The sequence below is a fragment of the Limanda limanda genome, chromosome 12, assembly GCF_963576545.1.
Source record: "Limanda limanda chromosome 12, fLimLim1.1, whole genome shotgun sequence".
NCBI lineage: Eukaryota > Metazoa > Chordata > Actinopteri > Pleuronectiformes > Pleuronectidae > Limanda > Limanda limanda.
Genome location: NC_083647.1, coordinates 7,799,261 through 7,825,013, shown reverse-complemented (window position 1 = coordinate 7,825,013; position 25,753 = coordinate 7,799,261). Strand labels below are relative to the sequence as shown.

The 25,753-nt window shown below is 39.7% G+C and overlaps 2 protein-coding genes across 3 annotated transcripts; both read left to right on the top strand.

Annotated features, from left to right (window-relative positions):
* The first annotated feature begins 845 nt into the window (after nt 1-845).
* Nucleotides 846-17,264, top strand: wdr35 (WD repeat domain 35). Of its 2 annotated transcripts, XM_061082860.1 has the most exons (28): nt 846-974; nt 1,102-1,219; nt 2,552-2,623; nt 2,754-2,846; nt 2,927-3,055; nt 3,208-3,341; nt 3,559-3,724; nt 3,821-3,966; nt 4,582-4,707; nt 5,294-5,479; nt 5,700-5,735; nt 5,848-5,908; nt 6,797-6,941; nt 7,490-7,559; nt 7,792-7,845; nt 8,579-8,688; nt 8,808-9,027; nt 9,117-9,197; nt 9,386-9,522; nt 9,721-9,924; nt 10,088-10,234; nt 10,390-10,522; nt 10,670-10,780; nt 12,485-12,649; nt 13,644-13,784; nt 13,960-14,116; nt 15,294-15,534; nt 16,262-17,264. In XM_061082860.1, the coding sequence occupies exons 1-28, from the start codon at nt 951-953 to the stop codon at nt 16,410-16,412; spliced, it is 3,558 nt and encodes a 1,185-aa protein (XP_060938843.1). In that variant the 5' UTR covers nt 846-950; the 3' UTR covers nt 16,413-17,264. The 2 variants fall into 2 exon arrangements, with proteins under 2 accessions (XP_060938843.1, XP_060938842.1); XM_061082859.1 differs by lacking the exon at nt 5,700-5,735.
* A 3,005-nt stretch (nt 17,265-20,269) lies between these two features.
* LOC133016013 (potassium voltage-gated channel subfamily S member 3-like) lies at nt 20,270-21,563 on the top strand. Its single transcript, XM_061083309.1, has one exon. The coding sequence runs from the start codon at nt 20,270-20,272 to the stop codon at nt 21,545-21,547; it is 1,278 nt and encodes a 425-aa protein (XP_060939292.1). The 3' UTR covers nt 21,548-21,563.
* The last annotated feature ends 4,190 nt before the right edge of the window (nt 21,564-25,753 follow it).

Genomic DNA, 25,753 nt, shown 5'->3' with positions numbered 1-25,753 from the left:
TAGACCCGGCCCTGTATGAAACCAGATTTTAAGTTAAGAATAAAGTTCCTTCATTGCAAAGTTATTTCCTTGTACTGTATTTTCACTGCGTCATAACTGTTGGAACACTTCAGAAAAATGCGGTGCAAGCCTCTATGTGTAAACTGAGAGCTGAGGTGCATTATAATGTGTTGGTGCTTTTGTGGCTGATAAGAACTTGTCTGTGTATTTTCTACAGAGACGTTGCACATGGAAAATAAACACTCTGAAACAATGGATCTGTTATATCTGCTGTATTGTGTTTTTTATACTTGTTACCAAGCCGCATTTTAAATAATTAAAACTATTATGTGAAACTTTATTAGCATGATTATGATTCCTTTTTTTTTGACATTGTTGTGTATTAGCAAACCCAATGAATTGCATTATTACGATTTGTTTAGTGTTGGTTTTAAAGACTTCTCTACACGTTTTACTGTAGGTTAAAAAATAAACACAGCAAAGATAAATAAAGTGTTTACATTTACACATAACTGATCCCATGTATCAGCCAAATGAAAGACTACAACTCCCAGACAGACCCCAACCCCAGGACTTCCGGTTTACGGTTACCACGGGAGACCGAGGGAAGCTCCAGCCTGTGGATCCGTTGGACTCTGCTAACACCGAGAATGAAACGGAGCATTTCAACTTTACTCTTCCAACACTCTTGATAACGGGAAACACTAACTCGTATTCAACCATGGAATTAGTTTGGCTAAATGTCTCTATCACGTGAACGAAGTAACTCGGGTCGCATTTGGCTGTGAGCGATTAGCAAAGCTAGCGGCGCAGGCTAACAGTACAGTTAGCTTTAGCAGTGTTAGCTCACATTGCTGCCTTCTCTGCTAACTGAGGTTAGTCTCTTCATTATGTCAACTCGTGCAACCGCGCAGGAAACAGTTCATCTCTAAGTGATTATCACCACCACCATGTTTATCTACCTCAGCAAGAAGGTGAGTGCCCCTCGCCCCCCCCCCCCCCCCCCCCACTCCCCTCCTGGGCTCAGCCATCAAGCCCAACACGTATCAATGCGTCAGGTAAGGTTGTCAACTCGTGACTACAACTTCCCGTGTCTTGTAGATCGCCATCCCCAACAATATCCACCTCAAATGTGTCTCCTGGAACAAAGACCAGGGCTTCATTGCCTGCGGGGGGGACGACGGTCTCCTCAGGGTGCTCAAGCTCGAAACCCAAACAGGTAAGGTCCCTGCTGCAGGTCGTGTTTACAGGCCACCTCTTGCTTCACCTGGAGCTCACATGGTAAACAACATATTCCTGGACGAAGATGAATGCCTGGGTAGTCATAAACACAAGTTATATCATTTCCAAAAAGTGCCATACACAATGTCACTCGACTTTTGAAATCATTCAAACAAAAATGGACCCTGACTGAAATACTGTCACAAAGTCGAAATGTCACTCATGTGTGTAGAGTAACTCATTGAGTTTTTTTTTTTTTTTTAAGTCTCTATGTTGTTTCTACAACATTCTAATAGTACTTATATGACATCAATGCAACACAAAGTTATAAAGATATGTGTAAAAATGATTAGTCCTATACTAAAACATTCTGACACAACATGCTGATGTTGGCTGGCCCTGGTTTTAGCAAACTTCAGCCACTTACCTGTATGTTCACATTTACACATTCTACTTATTTATTTATGTTTTCTGTTATTTTGTTAGAAGTGAACAACTAGACTTGCACTCAGTGAAGTACATACGGCTAACGGCCCAATAGGACCCAGAGGAAACCACATTTAAAGTCACTTGATCTGGATTTTTGTTTGGATCTGCACCAAATTACACATACTCATAAATATCAGTCCCCTAAACATGTCAGATTTTAATTTCATGAAGATCCATTAATTGCACCCTATCTCACAATTTTAAAGAAAGTGAGAAAAAACCCTCCTGGATCTATTGATCTAGATCTACACCAAAATGTAACAGGTTCCAACCTGACAAACACCACAAACACCACTACTTCTACCTTCCTTTGTTGTAATTTGTCCAGTATTTTTTACATATTGTTGCTTAGTAACATACATACAAACCAAAAAACCAACAGGCCAACATAAAACAGGACAGGGGTGAAAACATAACCTCCTTGATGGAGGTAATTAAATGACACTGGAAAAACATTTTTTTGTTTACGACAAATACTCATGCTCATTCAGCATTATGTGTGGAACTTTATTTGTCCAAGGCCAAGCTGTTAACTAACACCCATGTGAATGAGATTTGAGGGCTATTGACAACAGCTCCAACAGCGTGTAAGTAATCTTTCATAAGCGTTTTGGCTCTGCTTTGGTACCCATACGTCCAGTCACTGGAAGGAGAAAATGCCTCTACTTTGCCCTCTCCGTCTGTTGGACCGACTTTATGTTATTATGTTTAACAAATGTCAAAAATCCCCAACAGTCAAGTAGAAGAAACAATGAAAACTCAAATGTTCATTAGACAGTTCTTGCTTGAGAATAACTTATAATAATATAATAATACCCTTTTCCCTATGGTTTCTAAACAGATGATGCCAAACTTAAAGGTCTGGCTGCACCCAGTAATCTGTCAATGAATCAGACACTAGAGGGACATAGTGGTAAGTTAAATTCTGCTGTTAACGTTATAGTGCATTTAAAACAGCCAGTGTCCACAAAAGGAAAGACACCACAGACCTTAAGTGAACCATGAGAAAATTATTAGACTTTTCTAAATGATTACACTTACAGGTGCAGTGCAAGTGGTAACTTGGAATGAACAGTATGAAAAGCTGACAACCAGTGACCAGAATGGACTCATCATCGTATGGATGCTCTACAAAGGTTAGTGCTTCTGCCAAATAGAAATGTTGACTTGAGATAAATTTGGGAATTCTATTTTATTGCCGTTGTCTCTCCCTCAGGAGCGTGGTACGAGGAGATGATCAACAACAGGAACAAGTCAGTGGTCAGGAGCATGAGCTGGAACGCGGATGGTCAAAAGATCTGCATTGTGTATGAGGATGGAGCTGTCATTGTTGGATCTGTAGATGGTAAATAGCTTCACAACATGATTACTTAAAATCTAACAAATGGCCAGAAATCACAGTAGTCCTCCAGGCAGATTTAGCTTTAAAAAATCACAAGGACTGCTTTGTTTACATACTTGGCAAATGAGTGGCTCACGATGGCCTTGTTTTTCTAGGTAACCGGATTTGGGGAAAGGAGCTGAAAGGAAATCAACTTGCACATGTGGCATGGTCACCTGACAGCAAAATTCTCCTCTTTGGCATGGCCAATGGGGAAGTGCAAATCTATGATAATCAAGGAAACTTCATAGTGAGTCATAATTTTCAAGAAAATAGAAATGTTCGTTTATTTTGTTATTATATATATATCCACATAACATTGCATTATCATACAGTGTCAGAGGGTAGACTGCAGAGCAATACATTGTGAGATATTGTCTTGTTTGTGAATCAGAAATAATTGCATGTGCTTTAACTAATGACATAGTAAAACATGCTGACTAATTTAACTCTGTATAATGTTTCAGGTGAAAATGACCATAAGCTGCCTCATTAATTCACCTGGAGGTATCAGTATCGCAGGTATCCACTGGTATGCAGGAACTGGGGGCTATGTGGAGGCAGACTGCCCTTGTCTCGCCATCTGTTTCGACAACGGAAGATGCCAGATCATGCGATATGAGAATGATGAAAGTAAGGAAAATGCCTTCAGGGATATTTTCTCCAGGTTACACTTAATTCAAAATGTTTACCTGTAATGATGAGCTGTGCTGCTGCCCTGTTCTGCAGACCCAGTGTGCATCGACACTCTGATGAATGTGGTCAGTATCCAGTGGAATCACTGTGGCAGTGTTCTGGCAGTGGCTGGTTCTATCAAAGCCTCAAATACGGATAAAGAATTCAACGTTGTGCAGTTCTACACACCATTTGGAGAGGTGAGCATAGAGATTCTGTTCCCTTAAATACACAATGTTTTATACAAGGGAATCTGGCATATTCAGCACTTAACCATGCAGTGTTCCGGTCATAATTGTATATGGGACCCACCATAGATTAAGTCAATAAAGATGACTGTATATTTATGTATTTTTTAAATTGATTTAGTTCCAGCAGGGTCTTAGTAAAAAGTAAGAAAATAATCTGAATTTAAGGCGTTAAAAAGTCTTAAATATATTAAATAGGTCCCTAATTTGTTTAATTAGGTCTTTATTATGTTAATGTTCATTTAGTGGTATTTTTTCAAGAGATGTTATTCCAGCTTTCATAGTTTGTAATGCCTCTGTGTGTAGTTATACTTATAATATGTGTTTCTAGGGTTATTCTCAATTCAATTATGGGGAGGTGTAAGCAATTCTGCTACTCTGATATTCCTTCATATCTATCGTACTCAACAAAGGTCTTAAATTTAATTCAGTATATATTTTTAAAGATTTTAAAAAGTCTTCAATGTAACTTGGTGAAACCTGCAGGATCCTTGATAGAGGCCACCTAAAACACAATAAACATTTTTCCACTACAAATGCTGTTTGTTGGTGCTGTTGTTTCATCAGCATATAAGAACTCTCAAAGTTCCTGGGAAGCAGATGACAGGAGTTTCCTGGGAAGGAGGAGGGCTACGTATCGGCCTGGCTGTGGACTCCTACATCTACTTTGCGAACATACGACCAGATTACAAGGTAAATGCCATAAACCATTGCTTTTCTTTTAAAATCATTTTAAAGAGAACTATTCTTCACCATCCTCTTACATAAAAAAACCTTCACTTAATCTCAAATGAGTACAGTTCAAATGCTGACCAGTTCCAAATTGAGGTTATTTCCCCCATCTGTCTAGATACGTCAGTACATTGTTTGAAATATATTTGAATAGTGTCATAATGTCTGTAGATTTTTTTAGTCATTATTTTCTTCTTTTACATGGTAGGTGCTCTTCATTTAATATATACCAGTCGTCTTTTTTTAGAAAGTTTAATTAGTCTTAGAAACCTCATCAGGCTAATATTGTTCAGGGTCATCGACTCTGACCCTTTGAGAGGAGAGCTAGACCACCCACCGCTGTACTGGGTCAACACTGGGAGCTTACAGGTTTAATAAACTTTTCCTGGCTCGTCTTGTTGAATCTGTCCAAAAAATGTTGGATCACATGCTCCTGCCTAACAAAATGTAATTTGTCTGAATTTACACTATGGTCACACACTCACCAGGGTTGAGAATCCCCACGCAGAAGGTGAAACTCACCTGCTCTTTTTGTGTTTTCTAACAGTGGGGCTACTGTTGCAGCACAGTAGTGTATGCCTACACAAAGCCAGAGCGACAGGAGTACTGTGTGGTATTCTGGGAAACCAAAAACAATGAGAAGTTTGTTAAATATGTCAAGAGCCTGATGTCCATCACAACTTCAGGGGACTTCTGTATCCTGGCCAGCAAGGCGGATGAGAGCCAGCCTCAGGTACAAACACAAACATAACAGATCAAAAAGAGGATCTGTAATAATCTATAAAGTTTGCAGGTTAACTTGATATTCTAGGTACTACACTGTTTGATTAAGAAAATATCTAATACTTACTCTACTCACTAGACTAAAGAGAAATACAGTAGATGATGTAGAATGAGCTAAGGATGTTTCTCTGTTGTCTTGCCCGCTGTTTTTCTAATTGATTGCCACGCAGGAGGATGCTGAGCTAGAGTCTGGGACTCATGCAAGGGTAACAAACATATAAAACCACACTCCCAAAATGAGAAATAATTGTTTGATAAATTGATATAGATTATTGTATTGAGCTGTAAAATAATGTGGCTCTGCTATGTGTTTTCCAGTATGTCCTGATTCTGTGCAACTCCATTGGGACTCCCTTGGACTCAAAATACATTGACATTGGTGAGCACATGCATGTAAACACATTACACTCCCTTGTACTCAACACATCTTTAAAATATATTATCTCCCTAATAATTTGTTGGCCCTACAACTTTGCACACAGTGAGTATGAACTGTATAACAAACCTCTTCTGGCAAAACCGTGGGTTGATGAAAATCTTTATTTACTGTAAAGCTGGCTAAACTGAAGCTGGCTCTTCAAGACAATGTGAGAGATCACACCCTGTGTATATAGATAGGTGTGAAACGGTGGTTGGCACTTGGCCTGCTGCTGCCCACAGGGACATCTTTCATCTCTCATGGGCCCACAGCATCCTATAGCAAATAGACAGTCAGCACAGGGCGTCTTTATGCCTCACAAGAATTCAGAATTCCTTTTCTGCTACAGAAATGGACAAATGTTTGCTGAGGAGCTCACACCAGGACAGTTCAAAGTCTCAGTGGTCTGAATGGGTTTTTACTAGGTATCCAACCTTGTTAAAAAATCAGAGAATGTGTTCAAGTGTATGACTTTTGCTCGTTTCTCCTTTGGTGCCCTTGTGATTTTTTTTTCCACCAGACTAGTTAAAGTGTATCTGTTTAAGAAAACACTGTTTTGTCTCCTTAGGACTTTTATGTTAGAATTTAGCCACATTTGCCATGTTTTTCTGCATTTGAACCCTGGGGTCAAAGGGAAAACACACACAAACACTCAAGATCCACCAAATGACAAAGAAAACATTTAGTAAAAATACACTTTCCCAGAGCGACAGGAGTACTGTGTGGTATTCTGGGAAACCAAAAACAATGAGAAGTTTGTTAACACAAGCGTATCTTCACTCATAGTTTGAAGTTTATTCATTTGTTGTTCTTTGTACTGCTAAGTCTGTTCCTTGTTTATTTGTTTAGAGCCATTGTTTGTCACCATGACAAAAACCCATGTGATTGCTGCGTCCAAAGAGGCTTTCTACATGTGGCAGTACAGAGTGGCAAAGAAACTAACGGCCCTGGAGATCAACCAAGTGACCAGAACTAAGAAGGAAGGAAGAGAGAGGTTAGAGAATTTGGCACATGGCTGCATTTACACCACAGGATGCTTTGCAGGGACTCCACATGTTTTCATCGCAGGGACCTGGGTCTAAATTAAGTTCTGGGGAAAATCTTTTTACCCTAAAACAAGTCATTTCATTCAATCCGAATTAAAAAACAGTCTAAAAGTTGATTGAATAAAGATAATAAAGCAAGGTACAGGTGGATGGGGACAGAACAGAATGATCACATCAGAACTTACAGTTGGTATCAAGCACATCATGGAAAGTTGCAGGAAAGCCTGATAACCACAAGACTAGATTTTGTGAGGCAGTGGGGGAAACCTCGAGAGTACTGGCTCACTGTAACAGTGTGGAGTTTTGGTACTGACACCTCTGTGAAAAGGATCCATTCATCTGAACAAAATGCCACTGAGGTTCCAGACAGGCTGGGCATGAGCTAATGTTCTGCCAGGACTTTCCTCGCATTGAAACCACAATTTACCTCAGTGGAACGGCTAACTGTTTGTCTGTCTGGCTCTTTCTCATGTGTTTACACCTCCTGCCTCTTTAGGGTCTATCACATTGACAGTAGTCCATCTGGAGCCAATGACAGCAGTCCAGATTTTGCAAAAGCCTTCACAGTAAGTGAGAAAATATTTCCGAGTCATTTGTTGTACACAGTGTGGTCATTTCAGTATTGGGAAATTAAATAAATTTCACTGATACGGTCTTAACCATTACTGTTAAATTGTTTATCCATGTCACTAATAAATAATCTTATAAAGTAGTTTTAATGGAAAATCACATGAATTGTTTTTTCCTATACAGAAGATAAGTTGTCATGGTTCAAAATATGTTTCTTGTATGTTTCAGGCAACTCGAGACCCCATCTGTTGTATTACAGCAACAGATAAGACCATGATTGTGGTATGTACATTTTCTCCTTGATTCTACAATTTTAGTTTTAGTTTAGTTTAGTTTAGTTTAGTTCAGTTTGTTCATTTCAGTGTAAACAAAACAACACACTTATACACAATCCTTAGTGAAAAAAAGAGCTGGAGGACGAAAATCGAATAGTAGCTGCCCCTGTCATGTATAATATAACATAAATACAGATGACAATCTCTTTTTTGATTTCCTTTCATTTCACAAATCACCTAAATAATCAACTATTAGTTAATAGTCATTATTATAACATAAATATTATTCAGTTCATACCGTTTGATTAGTTTTCCTTGATAAGTTCTCTTAGATTGAATAATATTTGAGTCAACATTTATATCACTGCCCAGAGAATAACCAACAATATTCTTCAGTCAACTAAATTTTATAGCACATGTGACTTGATTAACAGTTTATTGGTATATTCTCTTAGATTGACCTTGTTTATAAGTTTTATTGCTATTTCCTGTAAGTGTGAAATATTAGTTTTGTATGTGTTTTCAGTGCAATAACCCAAATATGGAATAATAATAATTACATTACAAAATATGAAGTGCAGCAACATCTAAAGTGTCCTTTGCTCTGTACAGCACTGCAATACCTTTACTCACTTCCCTCTTTATATTTTCTATTTGAGTTTTATAGGTTAGTTTTTGATCTCTTTTCAATAAAATGAAAAGTAAAATGAAAGTAAAGGAATGTGTGTTTGTGCCCACAGGGTCGTGAGTCTGGCCTCATCCACAGATACAGTCTCCCAAATGTTGGTCTTGTCCAGAAATACACTTTGAACAACAGAGCCCACTATCTGTACATTAACTGCAACTCCAGGTAAGCACAAGAAATCAGAGAGTGTGCTCATATCCATTGTTAGCTTAAAATAGCTAATTCAATTAGATGTTGAAATTGGGAAGAGTACTGTCACATGTGATCTTTTATTTTATTTTTAGTCGTCTGGCGATAATCGACATCGCAGGCGTGCTGACTCTGTTGGACCTGGATGTTCGTGCCTCCACTGACAACATCACCGGGAACCAGGTATCTGCGGGAGATCCATCCAAGTTTGAGCGCAAGGATGTCTGGGACATGAAATGGGCGAATGACAACCCTGATCTGTTCGCCATGATGGAGAAGACCAGGATGTATGTCTTCAGGAACCTAGATCCAGAGGTGAGTGCTTTTGGGAGTATCATATAATATCTGATTCAAAGCTGTAACCTGATCTACACTTTTGCATTTGTTTTATCTGAATCAAACAGGAGCCCATCCAGACATCTGGATACATTTGCAACTTTGAAGACCTGGAAATCAAATCTGTCCTGCTTGATGAAATCATGAAGGTAAACCTTTCAAGCATGTGCCTCCAAGGTGTGACAGATGTGTAAAACATAGCCAAACATATATCAACTTAAAGAAACTGCACAATAGGGATATGAACAGAAACTAAGTATTCTTACATTTTTTATCCACGTCTTGATGATATGGGATTATTGAAAGAAATACTCACTTCTGGGAGGTTCTCTCACAGGATCCAGAGAGGCCGAACAAAGACAACCTCATCAATTTTGAAATCCGCTCCCTGAGAGACAGTCGAGCACTTATTGAAAAAGTTGGGATTGAAGATGCCTCACAGTTCATTGAAGACAATCCACATCCAAGACTCTGGTAAGTTCAAAGTGTCATTGTTGTTTAAATTGTATAAATTAAAATTATATTTTCATTTTCGCAAGTACTCAGTGAATGATCACACATTATATACACATTATTACACATATATAGATATATAGATACATAGATATGTAATCTCATGCTGTCATCTTGGTAATAATAACTAACCACCCCTGTTCTCTGACAACCTGTCAGGCGTCTGCTAGCTGAGGCAGCTCTTCAGAAGTTGGATCTGAAGACAGCTGAGCAGGCCTTCGTCCGTTGTAAAGACTACCAGGGCATTGAGTTTGTGAAGCGCCTGGGCAACCTGCAGAGCGAGCCCATGAAACAGGCCGAGGTGGCTGCATACTTCGGCCGGTTTGAGGAAGCCGAGCGGATGTACCTCGATATGGATCGCAGGTACGTTTAGCCACAATTGTCTGGACTTTTTGATTCAGGTCTCGTTCTTGTTTTTTGTTAATTTTTGTCTGGTATTTTTAATGGCCACCTTATAAGAGGAGCTGTCAGCAGTTTTTCAGGTATGAAGGTGCAGGGTGGATAACGGACATGTTGTTCTCTGTAGGGACCTCGCCATTAGCCTCAGGATCAAGCTGGGAGACTGGTTCAGGGTTCTTCAGCTGCTTAAAACTGGCTCCGGGGACTGTGATGATTCTCTGCTGGAACAGGCGTACAATGCCATCGGAGACTACTTTGCTGACAGGCAGAAGTGGTACTGGCTTTTTCTTGTTTTTCTCACTGTCATTAGTGCATTAATACAATTTTTATATATACTAAATAACTTGAACTGCAGATAATCAAATGACTTAGATGTGGTGATGAGATTGTATATCTATTTAAGCTGAAAACATGTTTTTCTGTTTGCAGGGTTAATGCAGTGCAGTACTACCTTCAGGGCCGGAACCAGGAGAGGTTGGCAGAATGCTACTACATGTTAGAGGACTACGACGGCCTTGAGAAACTGACCCCTGTGCTGCCAGATAATCATAAACTTTTACCAGTAAGCACAGTGTTCAAGACAAGATGAACTAATAATAATTCTCATGTTTTGTAAGCTAAAATCTCAGTGACTCTGAATCTGTGACCTGAAATATAAACCGACTCCACAGTGACTCATCTATAACAGTTCTCAATCTCTGTGCTGTAGGAGATTGGGCAGATGTTTGCCACCGTGGGCATGTGTGAACAAGCTGTGAATGCCTACCTGAAGTGCAACCAGCCCAAAGCTGCCGTGGAAGCATGTGTTCATCTGAACCAGGTGAGAGAGAGACGGTAAACTGACGGCGCCAGAGTTTCTGTCTGAAACTCTGCGCAGCATATGGCAGTGCCTCAGTGACCTTCAGATTCATCACACAGTTGGACAGCTTTGCACCACACCAGTCACTGTGGCACCTGCTGTCCTCCCACTCCTGTCCTCGTCCTGGGTGATATTTAGCTCCGGAGTGTGAATGCTGCTCTCAAGCTTCTTTGCACTGCTCCAGTGTAAATCTCCACATTTGGCTCGAGGGGAAACTGATTCTGGATGGAAAATATTAACAAGATTAGTTTGACAATAGTTAGGAATCAAACTCTTCTATGTAAGCTGCAGCTGTTGCTCTTTATAAAAACGGTTGAGTCACAGATGGCTTTACTTTAATGGACTTACAATTTGTCCTGAAATTGACCCTCTTCATCTAGAGGAGAAGTGATTATCCATCCCACCTTCTCTGTTCCTGGCAGTTCCTCCTGCTGCGTTAATACTGTGTTAACACTACTGGTGACAGACCAAATGAATGGTCTGTCACTGTACTTGCCTCCACTAAACCTCCATTTTCCACAGATGGTTTTAAAAATACAGTGTCTTCTAATGTTCGGCTCCTATTGATAGTAAGATATGTACAAGAACTACAGTCATGACAGTGTGGCCTGTTTTCAAGTTGTTAGTTTGTTTATCATCGTGGTAAAGTGTGATCCTGGAGACACCTACCGATGTGGGAAATGCCACTGAGGTTGCTTTAGGTCAGTTTTGTCACCATGATACTACAAACACTACCGTGCTTGATACAGTCAATGAAATAATATAGTGTAACAATGGCCGCCTCCTTTTTTAATTTTATTTGTAGAAAACAAAACAATACAATAGTGACTTGACAGATGCGGCAATGACTGACACAGAGACTGAATACACAAGGGCAGATAAAAAAAAACACAAACAAAATATAACAACTCAACAAAAAGGATAAATAAATAGTAAATGTATGATAAGTAATGATACATTTTTATGAATGAACGGAGTAAGAAAAATGATGGATACATAACAGTAATTAAGAGTTTGTATGTTTTTAAAAATAATTCCATAAAACTTTCGATTCAGTATAAACTAATATTGGTAAAGGAACAAAAATCATAAAGATTCAAACTGTGTACGTAATTATTTTAAGAGTGAAAGAACTAGGCATCCAATCAACCACTAAGAACTCATTAGCCCACACTCACAGACACTATCTGACTTGATGTGGTTTTCACCTTAAGAGCCTTTTCCTTATCTCTATCAAAAGGCAGCATGTTAGAAATTGTGGTTGCTCTTTGGGGATTGTGGGTAGTGTACTTCTCTTTGACAGTATGAATGAAATACATTTTTCTTAAGATGCAGTTGATATCATACAGACTTGTGGCTTCTACAGTAGCATATAACATTATTTCACAATATCATAGCTGGTGGGAAGGTTACATTGGATGGTTAAAATAATATGGTGACTAAATCCAAATCCAAATGTTTACCTCTGGTAATCAAGGGTTGGAACGTCCACATGTTGATGGGGGTCGTAGCTGGTATGTGCCCATAGCAACTTGGTCACTAGTTATGTCATTTAAAGTAATGCAGCAGTAAAAATAAACACTGTTTTAATATCATGATCCAAAATCTACTGCTTAAAATAACAATGTTGTTTTGTTTTTGAATGAATATTGTCATTTCCTTTAGTGGAACAAAGCGGTGGATCTCGCCAGGACCCACAACATGAAGGAGATTAAATCTCTTCTGTCCAAATACGCCTCACATCTTCTTGAGAAGAACAAAACTCTGGAAGCGGTGGAACTGTATCGGAAAGCCCACCATTTTCTTGATGCAGCCAAACTCATGTTTAAGGTAGGCTTGTTTTTTTATCCTGATTCAATTTGAGTTGTTTCAGTAGAACATTAATTGCTTCTTCACTCACGTCCCTTTTAAAATACGTGACCTAAAATACAGTGCAAGGTTCTATCTTCACCTTCATCAGCATCTTGAGAGCAGCCTGTCTGAGTACTGGGTGTATTCTAAGCCATGGAATTGGAGCGCACTCTGCTGGACACATTATGTGATGACACAATTTCTAATTTACCCAAAGCTTTTTTTTCTCTTTTAGGTTTTATAAAAAAATCACATATCACATATTCCGTAAACAATACATCTCTTATAGCACAATATATTGGTCAGCCTCTAGTTTTCAACAGGGTTTATAATATGATGTGATGGAAATTTGACCTGGTGAGACTTAAGAAATAAAGAGATTAGAGAACAATAGTCTTTTAAGAGTATTTTATTCCTTGCAAGGAAGGTCAGCCAATCATACAGTGTGCGATGAGCATTCTGCAGAGGGAAACACAGAGAAGCAGTTGCTGGCGTGTGCTTTTTATGCAGATTTAGTGAAGAGATGTTTGTTTGAAGAGTTGAACTATGTGTGCGTGTGTGTATGTGTGTGTGCGTGAGTGAACTATGTGTTTGTGTGAACTACGTGTGAACTGAGTGAACAGTGAAATCCCAGCAGATAAGACACAGACACGTGCTAAGGGCCTCCTAGCCTCCTCAAGGTCTCGGTGTGGGAGACCAGTTTGTCCCAGACAGATTTGTGGCTCTGATGTCCGCACCTCTCTCAGACTAATACCTCGTATATCCGGTCACCTAAGGTTATCTTGGTAGGTACACATGGTATGCCAAGCAGAGAAAATATATAGCGTGGTTAATACGAAGCATATGGCATAGTGATATAATTTTCCATTACAATGAGGTGAATTACATCTGCGACCTTTAATGGAAGTGTGATAACTGTTGCATCAGCCTGTTTGTTGACACATGCAGTGGAATGAATGGCTGCTGTTTGCAGATAGCAGACGAGGAGGCGAAGAAGAGGACGCGACCGCTGAGGGTGAAGAAGCTCTATGTGCTGGCGGCACGTCTTGTTGAAAATTACCACGAGAAGGTGAAAACGTCACAGCAGAGCAAAACCAAAGGGAAGCAGTCTGAGGTAACAGATATATATATATATATATATATTTATAATATGTTGTATATAATTTTCAAGTGTTAATGAATCATTTTAGAAACTAAACAAAAATGCATCATCCATTATAATCTGATAATTGTATTGCATGTGATGCTGAAATGCTTTTCCATATTTCACCTCCATTTGTTGTAATTAGGCAAAATTTGCACTCGCTGGGCTGCTTGAGGAAGATGCAACATCTTCAGACGATCGTATTGTGGACAACGCGTGGCGTGGAGCCGAGGCCTATCACTTCTTCCTGCTCGCTCAAAGGCAGCTCTATGGAGGCTATATGGAGAACGCTATGCGTACAGGTACCAAATCACACACAACACTTCCCCATGGTAACAAGTAAACAACAGTATTCTCTAGGGCTGAAACAAGAGGTCAGATCATTGATTAGTCATTTGACAGAGATGTATCTATCATCAAATATTAATTAAAAGTCATTATTTCCTCTGTGCTTTAGACGGTTAGTCAGACAACGTTTTACGTTTGATGACATTGGGCTTTGGGCAACAGTGATGAGTAATTTTCAACATTTTAAAAAGGTTAAACAATAGAAATTTGAATTTGAAAAAATTATAGAATCGTTAACCAGTAATGAAAAATACTCAGTTGCAGCTCAAGTATATCCTTAATTACTAAAACGTAGGATTTAAGTAAATGGGTTATTTTCTTCTAATAAATACATGATTTTTTAAATGACTCTTTGTCAGAGCTCATATGTCTCAGTCATGTTTTATGGAAACCAGTTGAATGTTATAATTTCCAAGACCGCTAAGTATTCAGTCACATATGTAGCATTTGTAAACAACAAAACATAATTATCACTTTATGTTAGATACATTTTTACTGTAAATAAATGAGTCAATACTCGGTCATCAGATCAGTCTCCTTACAAAAATTATGAAAAAAACAGAAGGTACTAGTTTAAATCTAACAAAATGAGCAATTAAAAAAGACATTACCACTGATTAGGTCTAAAATATCCTAGACTGCAGAGTTTAACTTTTAACATCATCTCATCCTCCTCAGTGTCTGATGTCATTTGAACAACGTCTCCTAACTGTCCTGTAATCCCAAGTAAAACCCAAAGGGACTTGACTTTTGCAACTTACTACATTGTTTTACAATGGTCAGTTGTGTTCATAGGTTAAAGTTTCATTAAGACTCATTAGCAACTCATCGATTTACATTATCTTAATCTGTCCACTCATGCAAGTTCACACTGTGTTTTCCCTTAGCCCTCAGGAGATTAGATGTAATTGAAAAATAATAACGCAAAGTTTATTACAAACTCAAGTCAGTTTATTTTTATAAAGTTTGTCATACTGTTTGATAACATCGCAAACATTTTGCTCAAAGATGGAGAGGAATCAGACCAGATACCTGAAATGTGATATCAGACAGAAGGTTGGGAGTTGTCATGAACAGTCAGTTTGTCACATGGAGTTTTAACTCTTCACTGTTTACCTTCACTTTTTAAAGCCATGCACCTGCGCGAGTATGATGACATCATCCCAGCAGTCGAAATCTACTCTCTGTTGGCCATTTGCTCCGCATCCAACCGGGCCTTCGGCACATGCTCACAGGCCTTTATCAAATTGGAATCCATGGAGAGTCTAGAGCCTGAGCAGCGGCAGCTGTACGAGGATCTGTCCCTGGAGATCTTCACCAAGCACAACCCCAAGGACAGTCGCACCATGGAGAGGGAACGATCATCAGAAGGGTGAGCCGATGAGTTCAAATAACACACTGACAGGAGGAACAGCTGCCTGATCTGTACATCTGCAAAACCATTTATCATGTTAAATTAATGCCATAGAAGAAGAGAAAGTTTGCAATTTTGTCTTTTTGGATTAATTTGCCCAAATGCAGACTGAAAGTCCACCATAAGTGTAGCTTAACTCTGGAGATCAATGTCCTCCTCTCAAAAAAAAGCTCAGTTTAATTTATTGTTCTACTTAAGGTCAAACTGTACATATTGAGGAAACCGGCATTAGATGACAATGGAAGTAACCCTGAACCTCTGTCCCTCACTAAAATGGACTAATAACTATAATGGATAATAATAATAATGGACAATTAAGTAAAAGAAGACACATTTTTTTAGCACTAAAGTTTTGTAGGAAGCCCTCATGCGTCATATCACAAACTGTAGATAAAGATAGCCGATGTCTCTCCACTTTCTCCCACAAACCAAAATATCCCAGATACGAAAGCTGTGCAAAATATGGCTTATACTGCAGTCAGCCACCAGGGGGCGATCAAGACGAGTTGGCTTAGCTCTTTGAGACCTATCATGCCATCCATCTTTATATACAGTTTATACAGAGTATGAAGCAGCAGAAATAGGGTGGAGCTACATATGACTAACTTTGATGTAAAGTGCACTGTTTTAAAAGTCAAAGTAAACCATGAAACTACTGATATTAATTGAATAGTTCTCTTTTCAGGGCAGAGGGAAAGCTACCCACATGCATCGTGACCGGTCTGCCGATCCAGGAGTACCAGTTCTGGATGTGCAGTGTGTGTAAACACTGCGCTCTGGAGCAGGAGATCGGAAAATACAACTGCTGTCCGCTGTGCCACAGTCCTGTAGCATGAGGCTCAATAAGTTTGTTTTCTACACATAAAAGCTCATTTCAAAACTTTGTGATCTACATTCGCTCACATTGGTTTCTGCTTTTTGTGGTTAGTTCTTGAATAGGCAGCTATGAAGCCATCAGAACTAGGACAGACTGATAACGAACGTAAAATGTTTTTCCTTTATATGAAATGTTGTAAAATACTCGAATAAATATTCTGTCAATGCTTTGTTAACTATTTTCATAAAACGCCACAGGCTTTAAACAGTCACATACAATTCTATAAGTATAAAAATCTATTTTGATCATGATTAGTTTGCTATCATTTTCACCAGCTAGTCCTTTTGGAAACAAAAAAATCAATAGCATTGGCATCCAGCACTTAACAAGTGCCATGAACAGACTATTTATAAGGAGCTCTTACTTATGTTCAACCTCTGAAGTGCCTCTCAAAGTGATGTGTGCTGTCCAGATGTTACTTTAGTCGTCAAACAGGACAGCGATCGATGAGAAACACTGCTTTAATGATGCATTTAACCATATTCTTACTTTTTCATTGACGTGTAGAGACATTAACATTTACCTAGAAGTGTAGATGGAAAAAAAACTTGCTCAATAGCATTTACTACATGGTAAATAATTCAAACAACACCGATGGTTGCAGAAAGTAAGATTAATGATGTTAATGTAAAACCACATCCTTAATGGTCTCAACTCTGTCTTCTTCTGCCACCTGCTGCCAGTTAACGGTATCACTTTGAATAAATGAGTTCAGTTACTCCTCTGCTTTACATATTTTTTATTTTTTTATGAAGTGCAGCACCCCTGCTGCTGATGTATGTTATATTAAAGACTTTATTACAAGTGACAATGATGAATGACTCTTTAATGAGGCTTTAATGCTGAGTGGCGGTGTTTCATCAAGCCTGAATCACACTGGGGTCCTTCACTTTAATTTGAGTCATTCACTTATAAAGGAGCAGCTTGTGACACTGCCTCCTTACGTCTGAGAAGAGGTTTTTAAATGAGAAACTGTTCAAATGTATTTAACACGCATTTCTGTCCTCCCTAAATAGATCATATATTTTTTTATATTACTAAGTTCTTCCACTTTTACCTCTAACTATAGCACAACGAGAAATGGGCTTGATTTTGTGCTGTCTCCAGGTATATCCTCTACTAGCATTTTTATACTGTTTGACACTACATCCTCGCTCTGTGCTGCTGCAAGGTCATCAAACAGGGCTAATGCTGCATCTGCAACACTGTGATGTATTTGCAAAGCTTGATGCTCTACACTAGAGGCCTTCTGCTGTATTTGATTTATTTTGACTTGTATTTTTCACTGTTATTTGCCCTTTATATAATCAGGAAAGTCCCATGGAGCTATAATATCACCTCTGCCAGGGAGTCCTGGTGAAGATGGGCAGCAAATGAAATATGAAGAAATTCATATATAAATTCAAGCAGGGACACACACGTACAGACACATTGGCTAAAACACAGCAAACAATAATCACAGAACATATATAGAAACCTGTAGGGCTGCTATTCCTTTTCCACAAAAGGTTTGACCTTATCTGCTATTGGAGACAAATTGTCAGTTACCACAGTGAATAACAAGCAGCCTTGAAAATATGGGACACCATCTTTAAAGTGGTGCATGCTGAATATAACCATTTCCACATATTTAGTTCCAAAACGTTTAAAAAAGTGATGCCTATTTATAAAGTCTTCTTGTTTTTGTGCACATTTACAGCAATATTCGTAAACTTTGTCATATTTATTTTTTGTTAAAGATTACGTTAATGCGAAATTTAAATATTGAATGTTAACATTTTAATTTTATTTTACTTGTAGATTTTACAGTTAACATTCAGATTTAGATTTAACATTGACATTGTCTTTACCATATATTTTAACATAAACGTAAACAAATACTGTTGTAACCTTTAACATATATACTTTATAGAACACACATCACTTTGAAGAAAAGCTAATTATGAAGTACTGTTGCTACAGTATGTTTCAGGATGTACCATTTCACCCCAGCCTCTAAAGTACGAGGTGAAGAACCATGATAATAAGGACAAGGGGAGTAGACGTGGCTCCCCCTGAACACTGCTGCCCTCTGCACATGATCCCAGTGTGGAGGTGTTTTACGGTACCGCCTGTTGGTGGAGAGTTGTCCCAGCGCTCCTGTGGTCAGCACATCAGTCCTTTGCGCCGGAGGCTGGATTCGGACACCACACCACCACTGCGCACGGAGCACGGAGCAGCAGCCGGAGTCAGGACATGATCCACACATGATCCACACATGGACAGGTGAGCTACTTTCACCATTCCCTCCTCTGTCTGTGTCTGCGACGAGATGTTTGAAGCGTTGTTCTCATGCAGAGAACTGGTTTCCTGCGCATGTTCAGATACTTTGCTCCATGTGTGCTGCGCAAAAAGTCTGTTTTCTCTCTGTAGATCTCCACCGTCTTCTCATCGATTCCTTTTTTCAAAGAATATCACAATTGTATCGGCTGTAGAAACGAGTCAAATCTGACCTTCGCTTGCAGGTCTCTGCAATTTGAACCGCAACATTACAGAGCACATTACCGTGCGTAACCCAATCCAACAGCGCCGCAGTCAGCAGGTGTATGTGACTGTTGTGCCAAGTCACTGTTTGCATGTACACAATATCGGCTGCTAGTTCTCAGAGCCGTGTTTAAAATACACAAATGGGGCGTTCAACGAAAACAAATACAATGAATTATTTATTTGAATGAGTCATTTGTTCATCAAGTGGCGGATCTAGGACTTTTTGAAACCAGGGGCCATTAAGGGGCCACAGTTTACACGGAGGGGGCAATTAGACATCCAGCATCCATGCAGAATTTGTGATTCTCTGAGGGACATGTTTAATTCAGTCCTTCTTTACTAGCTCTATTTTGAGCAAAGCTGCACATCATTACATATGCTGGTGCAGTGCGTCTGTTAGGAATGGGTAATGAACTGTGGTAACTACTTCAGAGTTATTCCTCGCCTTTAGTGAGTCATCGCCACGATCTCATGATTACAACTTTTCAAAGTAAAAGCTCTGCAATTTAGCTGGATCCAGGGAATCACAGCAACCAAACGATTAATTAGTGGCAAAAAAAAAGAGGATGTGATTCTATGAATGTCGTTGCCATAATAAAAACCTGTGAATGTGTGTGTCAGTCTGATAGACAATGCACTTCCCGGGGCCTTTAAACGACACACATGCCAAGTGTGAAGCCGATAGGAGGAACGGCAAATTGTATACTTCAAAAGATTAAAATGTACTGTTAGTATTTTTAGTACTGTTGGTAAATGACTATATTTTAAGACTGCTGACAGTACAGGGGCACTCCAGGGTGCCATCAGACCAAATCTGCCCCTTAATGAACAGTTCATGTTTAAAAAAAAATAGACGTAGGCATTTCCAGATAAAGTCTATCTAGCTATTTTTCAAAAGTTAAATAAAGTTTTTCAATCATCGCAACCAAACCTACCGCATACCTTACACACATCTTGGGCATGCAGGCATTAGATATTACTGTCACATTGTGTAACTGTGCAAACTAATAGAAACTAAAAGTATTTGTAGCATATGATTGATCTCCAGGTCATAAAATAAAGTAAAAACAGTGCAGAAGAAGTGACGTATCATTTCCAACATTCTGATTACAGGGCGTCACAGAGACCTAGATGCTACTTGATCCTGGATGGCTCTGATGTCACGCCCCTCAGCCGGATCAAATGACATACAACAAAGTGGAATGGGCACCAATTCCACTCTTTTTCTGTGCAGGCCACTAAAGATTTCCTCCAGGGACAACTGATGAGTGTCTAAGCTGCTGCTCCACCATGGTGTATGGACAGGTGTTTCCCCAGCACAGCTCTGGAGACTGCTTCATCAATGTTAATGTCGGAGGTTTCAAACAGCAGATGGAGCACACGGTGCTGCAACGCTTCCCACAGACGCGTCTTGGGCGTCTCCTGTGCTGCAGCTCCAAAGAAGCCATCCTGGAACTCTGCGACGAGTTCAGTCCCTCTGAGATGGAGTTCTACTTTGATCGCAGTCCCCATTTCTTCTGTTACGTGCTCAACTTTTACCTCACGGGTAAAATGCACCTGGCAGACGGATTATGTGTGATTTCATTCGTCCAGGAGATTGAATACTGGGGCATCAAGGAGCGTCATCTGGACCTTTGCTGCAGCAACAAATTCTATGAGCTGATGGAGGTGGCTGGGGACAAGCAGTGGGACCAGATGAGCGATGAAGTGCAGCTCAACAGCTCAGCCTCTTCCACTGAGGAGCCGTCAGCCTCGGAGGACAACATAGAAATGTTTGAAGGCTCCTGGTGCGCAGATGTTCGCAGCAATATTTGGATTCGACTTGAGAATCCAGGTCACTCCACTTCAGCCAAAGCAATTGCTGTGGCCTCCCTGAGCATGGTTATCATCTCCATTGTAGCCATGTGCGTTAACAGCATGCCGGACTTCAACCAGTTCGATGTCAACGACCAAGAAGTCGAAAACCCAGTGATGAACTTCTTTGAGAACTTCTGTGTCCTGTTCTTCTCTGTAGAGTTCATCCTCCGTTTGGCTGTTGCACCATCGGCGAAGAGGTTCTTGTGCCGTCCTCTCAATATCATTGACTTCATGACAGTTATGCCCTTTTATGTCACTTTGGCCTGTGACATGATGGCTGAAGGCGATAGCACAGAGCTGGAGAACGTTGGCAAAGTGGTGCAGATCTTGAGGTTGATGCGAGTGTTTCGCATCCTGAAACTTGCCCGCCACTCGGCCGGCCTTCGCTCCCTCGGTTCCACCCTGCGAGACAGCTTCAGCGAGGTCGGCCAGCTGATGCTTTTCTTGTCTGTGGGCATCTCCGTGTTCTCTTCTCTTATTTACTTTGTGGAAAATGAATCTAAAGAGTCAGATCTGGAGACCATACCTATTTGCTGGTGGTGGGCCACCATCAGCATGACGACGGTGGGCTACGGGGACACCATCCCTGTTACGCCAGCTGGGAAGGTGGTAGGCTCCCTGTGCATCATCTGCGGACTGCTGATTGTAGCTCTGCCCATAACTAACATCTTCAACAAGTTCTCCAAGTTCTACGAGAAAAAAGGCACATAGATCTCAGACAGAACAATAACTGAACCCTCTCAAGTAGGAGTTCCACCGAGACATGCGAATTAGTAAAGTGGCATTTAAAGGAGACATATTCTGCTCATACTCAGGCTCATAGTTTTGATTTGGGTTATGACTCAGAAAACACATCACTCTGCTGCAGCTCCTCTTTTCAGTCGCTGTCTGAAATACAGGTTTTTGCTCCTGTCTCTTTAAGGCCCGTTACAGCCCAGTCGGCTCTGATTGGCCAGTGGGCCCGTTCTGTTGTGATTGGGCAATCGATTCCTGGATATGTTGGAGACGTCGGTCTCCGCTCTCGCTTTAAATATCCAAAGGTCCATTTATTATTTCCAGGCAAAATTGAGAAAATGTTCCCTACCTCACAGTGTTAAAGACAGGGAATAAGAAATCCTTGATCCACCCTCTGATCCTGGAACCCTAAATTGAATGGGTTCTCCCTTGACCCACCTCCTTCCAACACATTCATCATGTAAAACTTTTCAGTTTTTTTTTTTTAAATTTTGCTGATAAACAAACAAATAGAAAAAGGGTGATAACATAACCTCCTAACCAATAGAACACAAGAGGTAATAAACACTGACAAAGCATAATATGTCTCCTTGGTTCAACGTATTCTATGAGTGGAGAGAAAAGCTTGATTACAAAATAAACTGCATGAAAGAAAATGAAATAAATGGCTCTTGATGATAAAGCAAGAATTCTTCTTTTCAATGAATCAAATTTTTGTTTTGGTTTAGAAAATGGTCAAAGATGCTTCTGACACCAGGTTAATTATCTTTGTTTAGTTTTGTCCAGCAGTTCAAATCCTGAAGATGTGAAGTTTACGCAACCGTTTCCTAGTAGTCTAAACATACAAGATAACCATATATAAAGAAAGGAGGCCAATGCCGTCTAATTCAAACTTAAAGTGAGAGAGATCATTGCCAATGTTACAACACAAAGTTACACAAGTGAAGAAGAGTAATGTCTTCAGTGAGCTGACTCAGTGAAGCCACTTACACAGAAATTCTTATTGCTTGGATTTTACAAGGTTGCTGGTTATGAAGTCAGATTTTCATTTGAATGTTGTTTCTTCTTCTAAAAATGTTTAAGTCAAGTCACATACACTGTTAGAATGACAAAACCACATTCTGTAATTGATACGTTAATAAATGGATTGGTTGATTAATAAAGCTTCATTCCCAGACACATCTGAAATTTCAAATCAAATCAAATCAAAGTTTATTGTCACATGCACCAATGACAGTGTCATCGGAGCAGTGAAATTCTTGTGACATGACAGGCAACATCTACGCAGTAGACAGGCTTTTTACAAAAAAACATATAACCTATAGCAGAACGAAGCAGCAACATATCAAAATGAAGCAGCAGATTGCAAAAAGAAGCAGCAGTAAGTGTTCACCGGGTGAAGGAGTAGGGAATATTAAATTAAATACTATGAATATGAGTATGTGTAGTAAGTGTATTTGTATGGGTGGTGGAGCAGAATGTGCATGGTAACTGTTCATAGGGTCAGTGTTGATTGTTCAAAAGCCTTACGGCCTGGGGGAAGAAGCTGTTTTTGAGTCTGGTGGTCCGTGCTCGGATGCTCCGATAGTGTTTCCCAGACGGCAGCAGTGTGAGAAGTCCACAGCCTGGGTGGCTGTGGTCCTTGATGATCTTCCGTGCTTTTCTCAGGCATCTTGTGCTGTAGATGCCTTGCACGGAAGGGAGATGGCAGCCAGCTGTCTTAACCACCCTCTGCAGGGCCTTGCGATCAGCAGCAGAGCAGCTACCAAACCAGACAGTGATGCAGCCTGAGAGGATGCTCTCGATGGTGCATCTGTAAAAGTTTGTCAGTATTTTTGCAGCCATGCCAAACTTCTTCAGTCGTCTTAGGAAGTAAAGTCGCTTTTGTGCAGTTTTCACCGCCGAGTCCACTTGTTTAGACCAGGTCATGTCATCCGTGATAAACACACCGAGGAACTTGAACTCGGAGAAATTTGTCTTGCTCTCAGCAGCAGCAGCATTTTAAACATTAAATATTTAAGAAGTAATTAGAGGAAAGTAAGAAGAAAAACAAAGGAAACGCATTTAACATGACATTCAATCTACAGAAGACACTTTAACGCTTTTTGTGATCTTTTTTTGCCTTTAGGTTATTTTTATTTAGCACAGATTGAATTTGAAAAACATAGAAAAACTAGGACTGCAAAGCAGCACTGAACGGGCCCGAGCACATGCATTTTGAAGCGTTGCATGTGTTGTGCACACTGCGGCAAGGATAATTTTGCGTGATTTGTATGATAGTTGTCAAACAAAGCTTATTTCCTGTCGCCAGTAGGTGGCGCCATCAGTATTATTACATACAGACTAATAGATCTATTCAAGTAGGGGGTCTGATGTAGCGTGAGCGATTTTGTGTCAAGTGGACGATGTTACAACAACTTCATTCTCACACCGATCAGTAGGTGGCGCTATGACCCTGAGGAAATATTGACACTAAATGCAAAAATGGCGTGCTTCCTGTTGCCTTTTTCATAATGCCCCTTGAGACTTTTTTGTTTGTCTGGTCATGATACACCTGGTCTACAATTTGTGCTAAGATCGGTCAAAGGGAAACCTAGGGGCTGCGTTCCAGGGGGCGCTGTTGAGCCATTTTGCCTTTTCAAATTACTACAGAATACAAAAATATCCGTAAGCCATGAATTTCCTGCAAAGTTTCATGATTTTTGTAGCATGTCTAGGCCCTGAAAAAGCCCCCCAAAGGGAAATAATATTAATTGTAAAAATCCTTACAATTTCAATAGGGCCTCCGACCGTTCGGCGCTCGGGCAAATGGAAAATGGTCATTGGGCTCATTTTAAATATTTTGATAAAATTGATAAATAATATGAGGGTCAGCAAATCAAAAATAATATGTACAGCTCAAGAAAAACAAAAGTGAGCAGATGCTTTCACAAGCACGCCTGAGTGTGTTGTTAGGGAAGATAGCATTTAATACACATACAATAATCAACAGTAATTACAAATCATGTCTCCAGAAACAATAATGCATAAAGATCCATTGTAGATCAGCAGTTAAATGGTCTGTTTAACTGCTTTCCATCTTTTGCAACCTTTAATAGAAGAACGCTTCTACCACCTGTGTGAAGCCATCCCATAATTTGGCTGCTCTAGATCTTACTGAAAATTGACCTCTGCTTTAATGTGTTTTATATCAGGGAATCAATCCAAACATATTTTTTTTATAGCTCCTATTCCCTGAATCACAATTTGCGTCACAGGGCTTAATAGAGGTGAGTTCTTCTGCCCTTAAACCTCGATAAGACTGAGGACACCTCAGAGAGAGATACATGGGAGAGGTTCCTCTCCCAGGGCAGACATAAAAAAGATTACAATGTTCATTACATTCATAAGAAATGACAGCGTGAGGGATAAATTCTGAGGTGTCTCAATGTTGTAATTATTTATACAAAAGAAAATGTCATAGAGATGAAAGAGCAGGTACATCGCATATCTAAGCAATCTAGTCGTGATCAATCTGTAATCAATAAAAAAATATCTCCATAGACAACGATGAAAAAACATCAATTGTAGAACACAAGTTAAATGATCTGTTAAGCATCTTTTGTGACATTTTACATATTTTCTCAATTTACAGTTGTTTGGCACCTGTGGAAAGCCCTCCCATAATAAGGCTCCTCAACATCTTGTTGAAAATTTACCTATAAAAGGGTTAGGGGGTCAATCAATCAAATTATATTTGTATGGCCCATATTCAAAATCACAATGCGTCTCATAGGACTTAACAGGGTGCGAAATCCTCTGTTCTTAAAGGTCCAGTGTGTAAGATTTAGGTGAACGCGATCTATTGGCAGAAATTGGATTATAGAATAATCCTGGTGATGTTTTCATGAGTGTATTTCATCTTAATTTAACAAATTGTTGTTTTCTTTACTCTAGAATTGGTCCTTTATATTTAAATACTTTATATTTACATCGGGAGTGGGTCCTCTCTTCAGAGGCCGCCATGCTTTTACCGTAGCCCGAAATGGACAAACTTAACGCCTTTTGAGTTTTTATGACAACTGGAAACTTCAGATAGAGCCACATGTGAATGTCAAAGTGAATGTCTTCACTTTGACATTCAGAGCACTGGGCAGACTAAAGTTAAAAACGACTTATTCAGTCATGCACTTATGATAGATT